Here is a 12,008-nt window from a genome sequence, read left to right as displayed (position 1 = left end):
TACAAGTGGTTGTTATTGAATGTGCTGTATAAATGTGAGTTATTGTTGGTTGAAAGGATGGAGTCAAAGATGACTAATAGGAAAGGAAAGAGAACTACAGGTAGAAAGAGGGCAGTAAAGAGCTTGTGAGCGATTTGATGGTGCTTCAAAGCCATTCTGTTGAATTAAAAACTACTGTATTTAAACACTGATGCTGATGACAAATATAAACAGGGGACTTGGCTGTGAAGAGTTATGTTGGCAACAGCATTAGGAAGCTTAATTAATAACAGCAGGGTATTTACTAGTCATGTACCCAGGGTATACTAGTAATCATATAATTTTAACTATGTTAATTAAATTTTAATGCACCACGGAACATAGTAACATCATCACAACCAAGTCAACATCAACAACTTGTATTTATGCAGCACATTTAACGTAGAAATGACCCAAGGTTCCTCACAGTGTTATAAGGAAATCTTGACACAGAGCCAAAGGAGGAAAAATTAGGATGGGTGGCCAAATACTTAGTCATAGAGGTCGGTTAAGAACATAGGAAACAAGAACAAGGGTAGAGCACATGGCCTGTTGAGACTGCCCCACCACTTAATGTGATTACAGCTGATCTGCCTCACTCCCCTTTCCCACCCATTTCCCACATCCCTCGATTCCCTGAGAAACCAAAAAGCTGTTTATCTCAGCCTTAAATATATTCAACAATGGAGTATCCACAACCTTCTGGGGTAGAGAATGTCAAAGATTCACAACTCTTTAAGAGAAGAAATTTCTCCCCATCTTAGCCCTAAATGATCTACCCCTTATCCTGAGACTGTGCCCCCTTGTTCCAGATTTCCCAGCCAGGAGAAACAACCTCTCAGCGTTTATTCTGTCAAGCCCCTTCAGAATCTTGTATGTTTCAATAAGATCACCTTTCATTCTTCTATACTCCAGACAGTATAGGCCCAATTTACTTAGCCATCATCATAGGGCAACCCTTTCATCCCAGGAACCAATCTAGTGAACCTTCACTGTACCATCTTCAAGGCAAGTATACCCTTCTTTAAATTTGGAGACCAAAACTGCACATAACACTCCAGGTGCAGTCTAACCAAAGTCTTGTACAATTGTAGCAAGGCTTGCTTTAAGGAGGATCTTAGGAGAGGGAGAGAGCGAGAGCTCTCTGTCCCAGATCATGTCATTAGAAATAGCAAAAGAAATAATTAACAAAAAATATATTTTTTATTTTAACTGAGTGTTAGGGCTTCAGCCTGCAATTTTGTAGGAAAAACAGGCCAGGTTGAAAATTCAGCGGAAACTATCCGATCGAATTGAATAAACTAAGGACCCAAATTCCAAATGTTGTGATCCATCACTGGCAGTGCAATAGGGTGGGACTTCCTGCCCTCTGACAGATACTCTTTCGAGTTATCAACAGTCACAGATTGCAACTCTTTTCAAGTACAATCACAGTTCTTGGTTTCCGGGAGTGGGACATGAACCCACAACCCTCTGATTCAAAGGCGAGGGTGCTATGAACTGAGCCATCTGACAGATATGTGATAAGATGCATGTGGGAGGCCCAGAAAATGCATAGGGGGCTGTGGGTCATGTTGTTCTGAAGGCAGAGCTGCAGGATTTAAAACTTGGACTGCTCTTAAAGCTGAATTAGCTTGCAGGACAGTGACAGCATGGCTCCAATAGGACATAGGAAAACAAGAGCGAACAGAAGGGAAGCAACTGTTCAGTGAGTTATGAAGTTTGAGAAACCATAAATTCTAATTGTTGATTGTTATATATTGATTTTTCTTATGACTTTTGTTGGAAACTTAAAAGTTGCACTGGAACAGGAAGGAATGTTTCCTCAGGGGAATTCTGCTTGTGATGATCAATGATGTATTGCGAAGGATTGTAGGCATAAATTATGTGCTGCAACCTGGTTATTACAGATGTTGCATAGCTATATAAGACATTACTGAAAGTCTCTCTGATGAGTCTGTCCTGAGGCACTCTCTTAACAGCTGTTTTTAGCCCTACTGGGTCCTCTTCATCCTGGCTGCCCAAGTCTGCACTATGCAAAAACCAAATTACCTTTAGCCTAAATCCATTATTAGCATGGAAAAACTCAGCAGGTCTGACAGCATCTGCGGAGAGGAACACAGTTAATGTTTCGAGTCCGTGTGACTCTTCATCAGAACTAAAGAAATATAGAAATGTGGTGAAATATAAGCTGGTTGAGGGGGGTGGGACAGGTAGAGCTGGATAGAGGGCCAGTGATAGGTGGAGGCAAAGAAGAGATTGCCAAATATGTCATAGACAAAATGACAGAGGGGTGTTGACGGTGGTGATATTATCTAAGGAATGTGCTAGTGGTGACATTTTTGTTTCAGATTTCCAGCATCCACAGTATTTTGCTTTTATCTATTATTAGCATGTTCCACCTTAGCTAGGACTGGCACATCTTATACCCTTCCACTTCCAGCAGAATTTGGGGGTGGGGGGGGGCAACTTAAATCAGACGTGAACAATGCCCTGTCTATGTGCAGAATTTAATGCTCTCCCCTATAGTAAGTTTGGTGGCGGGGCATTTAATCAGGCGGTGGGGTGGTAGGTGGGGACCCTGCCGACTTCCTGCCTCTGCGCTGATTAAGTCTGTGGCGGGAAGGTATATTGATGGCCTACCTGCACCGCCGCCAATTGAGGCCCTTAAGTGGGCAATTAATGCCCACTTAAGAGTCTCATCCCACTGCCGCTGACATTCACATATGCAGGAAGCCTGAAAAGCAAACCCGGTCAGGGTCGCTTGCAGGCTTCTGTGGGGGTCCCTCATTCAAAGGCACTCAGTGCCTAATCAAGGGACCTGGCATGGGAAGGGGTTGAGGGGAGGCCTGCTGAGAGCCACTCCCTTGCCCTTACAGCCAACCCCACCACCTGCCATCACTTACCTGTACCCCTAGGCTTCAGGTGGGTGTAGTTTTGGCAGCAGCCACTACCTCCCTGGTGGCGCTGCTTTTTAAAAATTCATTCATGGGATGTGGGCATTGCTGGCTAGGCCAGTATTTATTGCCCATCCCTGCTTGCCCTTGAAAAGTTAGTGGTGAGCTGCCTTCCTGAACCTCCGTAGTCCGTGTGGTGTAGGTACACCCACAGTGCTGTTAGGGAGGGCGTTCCTGGATATTGACCCAGTGTCAGTGAAAGAATGGAAATATATTTCCAAGTCAGGATAGTGAGTGGCTTGTAGGGGAACTTTCAGGTTATGTTCCCATGTGTCTGCTGCCCTTGTCCTTCTAAATGTTAGTGGTCGTGGGTCTGGAAGGTGCTGTCTAAGGAGCCTTGGTGAGTTCCTGCTGTACATTTTGTAGATGTTACACACTGCTGCCTCTGCTTCGGTGGTGGAGGGAGTAAATGTTTGTGGATGGGGTGCCAATCAAGGGGGCTGCTTTGTCCTGGATGGTGTCGAGCTTCTTGAATATTGTTGGAGCTGCACTCATCCAGGCAAGTGGAGAGTATTCCATCACATTCCTGACTTGTGCCTTGTAGATGGTAGACAGTCTTTGGGAAGTCAGGAGGCGACTTACTTGCTGAGGGATTCCAAGCCTCTGACCTGCTCTTGTAGCCACAGTATTTATATGGCTAGTCCAGTTCAGTATCTGGTCAATGGTAATACCCAGCATGTTGATAGTGGGGGACTCAGCGATGGTAATGCCATTGAATGTCAAGGGGCGATGGCTACATTCTCTCTTGTTGGAGATGGAAATGGTGCTGAATATTGTGCAATCAGCGAACATTCGCACTTTTGACCTTATGATGGAAGGAAGGTCATTGATGAAACAGCTGATGATGGTTGGTCCCAGCACACTATCCTGAGGAACTTCCACAGTGATGTCCTGGAACTGAGATAACTGACCTCCGACAAGCACAACCACCTTTCTTTCTGATAGGTCTGACTCCAACCAGTGAAGAGTTTTCTCCCTGATTCTCATTGACTCGTTTGGCTAGGGCTCTTTGATGGCACACTCTGTCAAATGCTGCCTTGATGTCAAGGGCAATCACTCTCACCTCACCTCTGGCGTTCAGCTCTTTTGTCCATGTTTGAACAAAAGCTGTAATGAGGTCAGGAGCTGAGTGACCCTGGCAGAACCCAAACTGAGCATCAGTGAGCAGGTTATTGCTAAGGAAGTGCCGCTTGACAGCACTATTGATGGCCCCTTTCATCACTTTACTGATGATCGAGAGTAGACTGATGGGGCAGTAATTGGCTAGGTTGGATTTGTCCTGCTTTTTGTGTACAGGACATATCTGGGCAATTTTTCACATTGCCAGGTAGATGTCTGTGTTTTAGCTGTACTGGGACAGCTTGGCTAGGGGCATGGCAACTTCTGAAGCACAAGTCTTCAGTACTATTACCGGAATATTGTCAGTATCCAGTGCCTTCAGCCATCTCTTGATTTCACGTGGAGTGAATCGAATTGGCTGAAAACTTGCATTTGTGATGCTGGGGACCTCCAGAGAGGCCGAAATGGATCATCCACTCGGCACAAAGATTGTAGCAAATGCTGCAGCCTTATCTATTGCACTGATTTGCTGGGCTCCCTATCATTGAGGATGGGGATATTTGTGGCATCACCTCCTCCAGTGAATTGTCCACCACCATTCATGACTGGATGTGGCAGGATTGCAGAGCTTGGATCTGATCCATTGGTTGTGGAATTGCTTAGTTCTGTCTATCCCTTGCTGCTTATGCTGATTGGCATGCAAGTAGTCTTGTTTTGTAGCTTCACCAGGTTGACACCTTATTTTTAAGTATGCCTGGTGCTGCTTCTGGCATGCCCTCCAAGACTCTTCATTGAACCAGGGTTGATCCTCTGGCTTGGTGGTAATGGTAGAGTGGGCGATATGCCAGGCTATGGGGTTACAGATTGTGGCCGAATACAATTCTGCTGCTGCTGATTACCTACAGCACCTCATGATTGCCCAGTCTTGAGTTGCTAGATCTGTTTGAAATCTATTCCAATTAGCACAGTGATAGTGCCACACAACACGATGGAGAGTATCCCCAGTGTGAAGATGGGACTTTGTCTCCACAAGGACTGTGCGGTGGTCACTCTTACCAGTACTGTCATCGACAATTGCATCTAAGGCAGGCAGGTTGGTGAGGGTGAGATCAAGTATGCTTTTTCATCTTCTTGGTTCCCTCACCACCTGCTGCAGACCCAGTCTAGCAACTATGTCTTTTAGGACTTGGCCAGCTCAGTCTGTAGTGGCGCTACCAAGCATTCTTGGTGACACCCAGAGTACATTCTGTGCCCTTGCCACCCTCATCAGCTGAGAGGAAACGGTATGTGGTAATCAGCAGGAGGTTTCCTTGCCCAAGTTTGACCTGATGCCATAAGACTTCATGGGGTCCAGAGTCGATGTTGAGGACTCCCAGGGCAACTCCCTCCCGACTGTACACCTCAGCTGGCAACAGTAAGGTATGATTTCATGAGCATGGCTGTTGCTTGACTAGTCTGTGAGACAGCTCTCCCAATTTTGGCACAAACCCCCAGATGTTAGTGAGGACTTTGAGGGGTCGACAAGTTGTCCTTTTCGTTGCCTGGGTCAATGCCGGGTGGTCCGTCTGGTTCAATTCCTTTTTGACTGCATGATACAATTGAGTGGCTTGCTATGCCATTTAAGAGTCAACCACATGTAGGCCAGACCAGGTAAGGACAGCAGATTTCCTTCCCTAAAGGGGATTAGTGAACTAGATGGGTTTTTATGACAATCAACAATGGGTTTAGGTCATCATTGGACTTTTAATTCCAGATTTTTATTGAATTCAAATTCCACATCCGCTGTGCTGGGATTTGAACCCGGGTCCCCAGGGCATTACCCTGCCTCTCTGGATTACTAGTCCAGTGACAATACCACTACACCACCAGCTCCCTAATGAACAATGAAGAGCTCCCAGTCTCCAACTGGGCAGGTGGGACTTAAGTCCCTGGGATCCTTGACCCCAGAGAATACCTGTTGCTTAGTTGAAACTTAATTTGGCAGGCCTTCCTGAAAAGAAGTGATGTGGGGCATTTGCCGGCTCTCTAGCTGGTGGGCAAGACCCGCCCTTCTCTTCCATCAAATACTGCTCTAAAGCTCCAAATTCCAGCCCATCACTGATAGAATCGCTGAGTTTACATCCTACCAAACTACTGGAATGTTGGATACAAATGCCACTTGAAGTACACCATAACAGTGCATAGCTAATCTTTTACAATGTGTATTATAAATACAAGCCAAACATTTCAGATCACCAGGTTTGGTTTTGATTTGTGCCTGAACAGCTAAGGAATCAAAGTGAACAAAACTGAATCAATTCACATCTTGGTGACTAAAATTGGTTAACTTATCTGCTGAAAAGACAGTTATAGATGTGCTATGTAAAACACGTGTCTTGCTTCTTACCAAGTGGCTTCTTTCTGCTGATAGTCTAGCCTGTATTCTAGAAGAGTAGTTCCTAGTAGAGGAGTCCACAAATTCAACGGGTAATCCACTGGATGATGAAATTTTATTCCAGCTTGACTGGTTAATTTCGATCGGTGTGTTCTTTGGAAAATCTATACAAACAGCAAATGTTGGATTTCAAAAGCAAAAAAGTAATTCAAGACAAGATAGCCTCAGTTTTGCCAACTTGTCAACTTAAATTGGAGCAAGTCCTTGATTGTCCATGACCTTTTGGGAAGCAGTCAAATGGCCCGGTGGTCATGCAATTGAGTGTGGTGGTGAATAGATAGAGTTGGTTGTCTTCATTTTCAACATGCATATAGAAATTGAGTCTGTATCTATGGATGTTGTCACTCGAATCAATATGCTGACAGTGTATGGCTGTATAGTGGTTAAGCTATGAACTAACAACACATAGATTATGGCCTGAATTTTCACTGAGATGGAAGGGCTCTGTGCCTTAGCCAAAATGGCACCCAAGGCCTATTTCCTGAGGTCCTGTCCCCGAACCCAGCACCCACCATTTTGGCGGGGTGGGGAGGAGGTGACTGGGGCATGGGGAACGGGGACAAGACAAATTTCATAAATCCACAGTCCACAGAGGCAGCAGCACATTTAAATTGCAACTGCATTCAATCAGCAGCAATTTTCGTCACCCAGGTTTCTGAAACACGACTCGTGGGCATTACAAATTTGAGGAAAAGGTCTAAACCTACCAGAGTTCTTTGATGAGGTCAGGCACCCTATTAGAGTTGGCGTTGGCATGTAAGGGAAAAGGGTGGTGGGTGAGGGTTGCATGGGTTGGCATGAGTTGGCATGGAGGTTATGAGGGGCCATAGGGTGGGTAGAGGGCTTAGGTTGGCTTGGAGGGTATGGGGGTCATGGGGGATGGGTGGAAGCATGAGGTGGCATGGATGGAGCATGGGGAGTTTGTGCAGGTGTGAGGCATGAGGGCTAGAGGGCCCTACTGTCTTTATTATAACTGGGCCAAAGTCCCAGAGAACCAAGGAAGGCCTTTTAAACAGCCTGCCTCAACACTCGGTAGCCCCTGAGGCTACCACCGCACTGTTACTGGCTGTGGCAGGCCTGACCACAGTTAGCCCCCGCCACCCAGGAGCAAAAATCTGACCTTACAGGGAAGTTTCGCCCGAGCTGGCTTTGGGGAGTCGGGAATTTTCCTGACTCTGCACAACCAACCCAGAAAAGAAAATTCAGTCCTATGAATTCAATTCTCAACAGTTGTAAAGGTGAATTTAATCATATTCTACCTGTGGGTCAACAGAAAAGAAAATAAGATGAACATAATGATGGCTGTTTTCAAGGTGACACCACAAAATGCCCTGCTCCAACAAGATCAGGCCCTAAGTACTAGAATCCACAAAGTATCGCTGGCCTGAAAATAAACGATGATGAAAGTGTACAGCCTGATATGGTGACTCATTTTCCTTCAGGCACTGATTGACTTGGCTCTGCAGCATTTTGCGTTTTTATCTCACATTTCCTTCATGCATGGTTTTTTTTTCATCTTTGGTATTACTAGCTAATGTTCTCTTCCCTTCGCTGCATATGTTTATTATGATAGAAATACAAAATGATTAAAATGAGACCAATGAGAAGAAATCTTTTACCCCACCAGACAGCGATGGTCTTACGAAACAGTATGCCAGCAATACAAGCTGATACTATGATAAGTAAACCTTTCAAATAAGAGCTGGGTAAGTACCTAGTTATGGCTGGGACTTAAGGCCCCTGGGATGAGTACAGCTGAGTCAAGTAAGTACTGAAGAGAACATGATGATTTCTGTGCTATTGGAGCAAAGGACATGGCATCAATTTGAATTGAATAGTAGAGGCCCAGGGAAAGATAAATTGTTTTAAAGATTTACTTAATTATCTTTGCGAGTTGAGGAGAAAAACTTTCTTTCCCTCATGAGATTAGAATAATTAATCACATCAGAGGGACAAGAACAAAACTTCATTGAGGCAAAAAGCGCCCATGTAGCATCACATGACAGGAAGGAGAAAGGCTTTGCAGCCTACTGTGTCTTGTATATATTTTAGCTTTCAGTGTTATACAATGGTTGACTGTATCATTTATGTTATGCAAGAGTTATCTTTAAACCGAATGTTAGGCTTCTGTTGGTGCAAGCATAAACAGCACTGGGATTCAGAACTGCGACTACAGAAGTACAAGGTCAGCAATTCATCACTGCAAAACGCAGCTATTTATCAGCATTCTGACATTCCAGCACACACTCACCAGACGGCTGCCATTTGTCCCCTTTCATGGCTCTGTCACTGCCACTGCTTGTTTGATTACTGAGGCTCAGGTACTCCCTGAGCAGCTGGCTCAGATGCACGTATGCCTGCATAAGATCGTCTGCATACAAAAACAGCAAAAAAATAAGTATAGATACTGTTACTTTAACTCTTTGAGGTCTCCAGCAGAATTTAAGTACATAAAATTTGTAGTGACTGATAGCATTTAGCTGTTTACCAAGTCATATTCCTCACTTCTGTGCGTATTTTTTCATTTTATCTTTAAGAGTAACACTATGATGTGAAACAAAACACCTCAATAACTATGCCAGTTCAGGACCCGTAGATAATTTGGATTAACATCATTGAGCTATGATGAGAGGCTCAAGGGCCAAGAAAAAAACCTCAGGGACAGGTGCATGATGTTTTTTCTCAAATAACGGAGAAAATCATTGCTGTGGAGATGAAGATGTATTTATAGAAGAATCAGAAGACATGATTATTGGCTAAAGAAGCCATGAACTGAACTCACTTTGAGGAATAACCAACTCATGCTTAGAATTGGGACAGTCTGCCACTCAGTGCAATGGATGCTGGCTCAGTTTAAGCAAAAAGGCCCAATTTGGGATAGAAAACAAGATTTTAAATGATCAGGTGGAGTTTGAGACAAGATAAGAAATCAAGGTGAAGGAACTTTTCTCATCTGACATCAAAACTCTGACCTATTGCATTCCATGAATGGTCTTCCGTGGGTCCAAGCAGCATTAGAGTCAAATCATTACCAGAGAATTCATCATCTAAATCTAAACCTGTTGCTATAACCTACATCCCTTTTCAGGTATTTAACAAACATCAAAAGTTAGAAGACTGCATTTAACAAGCTTGTTCCATTACATATCAGCCATTACATATACTGTGAGGGGAAAAAAATCTAATATTCTGTCTTGCTTGATGTTCTCCAGTTTCATACTTACATCTCCTCCACACATAGTCTTGGGAGTAAAATTACTATTTTGCCTTCCTATTTTCAGAAGGAGACAATCATCCAGGTACTAATTATAGGCAGGGGTCTGGTAAAAGGGTATTCATTCACCCTCTCATTCTGAAAATAATTCATAGGTGATATCTACAACAAAAAAACTATAAAATTAAAAAGCAATCCAGTGACACCTCCATAATGCTACATTCACGATTTAAGACTCCTTGGTTTGAGAAAATGAGAAGTGGAATCCTAGTGGCCCAGCTTTAGAATCGCACTAGCAGAGACCTGGAAAAGATATCTTAGCCATAGGGAGACCCTATCGGGGAAAAGGGAAGGAAACAACTGAATAGAAGAAATATGCTCTGAAAAAATGATAAGTAGATAACTAATAGTACAGCTTAACTCTTAACACTCTTGCATTTCAGTACGGGCTCATATGTTGAAGTGACAGTAGTGAGACAAATCCAACAGCTAAAGTGGCATACAGGGCTTTGAAAGAACTACTCTGAAGCGAATACTCTTTGTAATTGTCTCTCTTCAATAATCAGGTAACAAAGAGCAAGTTTCTTACCACTGTTAATAACAGCATCAAAGTATCCTGGGTAGTCCTGGTTTATTCTGATATAGTTCTGAACTCTGGATGCGGCAAAATCAATGTGAGATTTGCTGTACAGCCCTCTCAGCTGCAATCTTTTCTTGTGCTCTTCTTTTTTCATCGGGATCAGCAAAATGTATCGAGGCTCTAAGTATGACTTCTTCAGGCCACGTACTCCCTATACAATGGTGGAATTAGAAACAAATCACAATTCTATTCCTTCCCATTCTATACAGCACTCAGCTCTCTTCTTCTGAGGAAAGGTTGAGAAGATTGGGCCATATCAATCGGAATTTAGAAGAATGAGAGGTGATCTTATTGAAACATATAGGATTCTGAGAGGACTTGACAGGGTGGTTGCTGAGAGAAGGCTTCCCCTTGTGGGGAGTTTAGAACTAGGGGACACAGTTTAAAAATGAGGGGTCTCTCATTTAAGAGTGTGGTGAGGAGAATTTTTTTTCTCTCAGAGGATCGTTAATATGTGGAATTCTCTTCCCAGAGAGTAGTAGAAGCTGGGTCGTTGAATATATTCAAAGCTGAGTTAGATTTTTGATCAACAAGGGAGTCAAGGGTTATGGCGGTGCAGACAGGAAAGCCAAGTTGTGGCCACAATCAAATCAGCCATGATCTTATCGAATGGCAGAGCAGGTTCAAAGGACCAAATGCTCTACTTCTGCTCCTAATTCTTGTGTTCTCTTGTGGAAAGATTTATTTTTTTTAAAAGTGGAAGATGAGTTAAATTAAGACAGCTATGTATAGCGAAGAGCCAAGGCTCATGGTGTGCAACAGCAAGTAAAGAGATGTGATGGAAGAGGAAATACTGATTAGATGCTACCAATCTTGGGTTTAAGGAGGTATAATTAAGGAGGTTATCACAGGATACTTAGATAATCACGATTTGATCAGGCAGAACCAATATGGCTTTGTGAAAGGGAAATCCTGTTTAACTAATCTGTTAGAGCTTTTTGAAGAAGGAACATTTGTACTTGGACATCCAAAAGGCATTTGATAAGGTACTATATCGAAGGTTACTACTCAAGATAAGAGCACATAGTGTAGGGGGTAACATATTAGCATGGATAAAGGATTGGTTGGCTAACAGAAAGCAGAGAGTAGGGATAAATGGCTCTTTTTAATTAGCAAGCTACAACTAGTGGAGTGCCACAGGGATCAGTGCTGGGCCTTCAACTATTTACAATCTATATCAGTGACTTGGATGAAGGGAACGAATGTATGGTAGCCAAATTTGCCGATGGCACCCAGATAGGTAGGAAAATAAGTTGTCAAGGGGAGATACAGAGTCTGCAAAAGGATATAGACAGGTTAAGTGAGTGGGCAAAAATTTGGCAGATGGAGTATGATGTGAGTAAATGTGAACATGTTCACTTTGGCAATAAGAATAGAAAAGCAATATACTAATTAAATGGAGAAAGATTGCAGAACTCGGTGGAACAGAGGGATCGGGGTGTCCTGGTGCATAAATCACAAAGTATACAGGTACCGCAAGTGATTAGGAAGGCAAATGTAACGTTGGAATTTATGGCAAGAGGAATGGAATATAAAAGTAGGGAAATTTTACTACAGCTGTGCAAGGCCATATTAGTGAGGGCACATCTTAGTGAGACCACATCTGGAGTACTGTGTGCAGTTTTGATCTCTTTATTTTAAAAAAAGATATAATTGCTATAGGAGCAGTTCAAAGAAGGTTTACCA

General features: G+C 43.4%; 1 protein-coding gene across 1 annotated transcript in view; it reads right to left on the bottom strand.

Annotated features, from left to right (window-relative positions):
• Nucleotides 1-12,008, bottom strand: part of lrguk (leucine-rich repeats and guanylate kinase domain containing) — a 175,335-nt gene that overhangs the window by 40,880 nt on the left and 122,447 nt on the right. The window contains exons 14-16 of the mRNA XM_078553057.1: nt 10,272-10,473; nt 8,720-8,839; nt 6,421-6,572 (exon numbers count right to left, since the gene is read on the bottom strand). Coding sequence (XP_078409183.1) covers nt 6,421-6,572; nt 8,720-8,839; nt 10,272-10,473 — 474 coding nt within the window. The remainder of the gene's footprint in view (nt 1-6,420; nt 6,573-8,719; nt 8,840-10,271; nt 10,474-12,008) is intronic.

The sequence above is a fragment of the Cetorhinus maximus genome, chromosome 12, assembly GCF_964194155.1.
Source record: "Cetorhinus maximus chromosome 12, sCetMax3.hap1.1, whole genome shotgun sequence".
Taxonomy (NCBI): domain Eukaryota; kingdom Metazoa; phylum Chordata; class Chondrichthyes; order Lamniformes; family Cetorhinidae; genus Cetorhinus; species Cetorhinus maximus.
The sequence above is the reverse complement of the archived record's forward strand: the minus strand, read 5'-3'. Positions and strand labels throughout refer to the sequence as shown.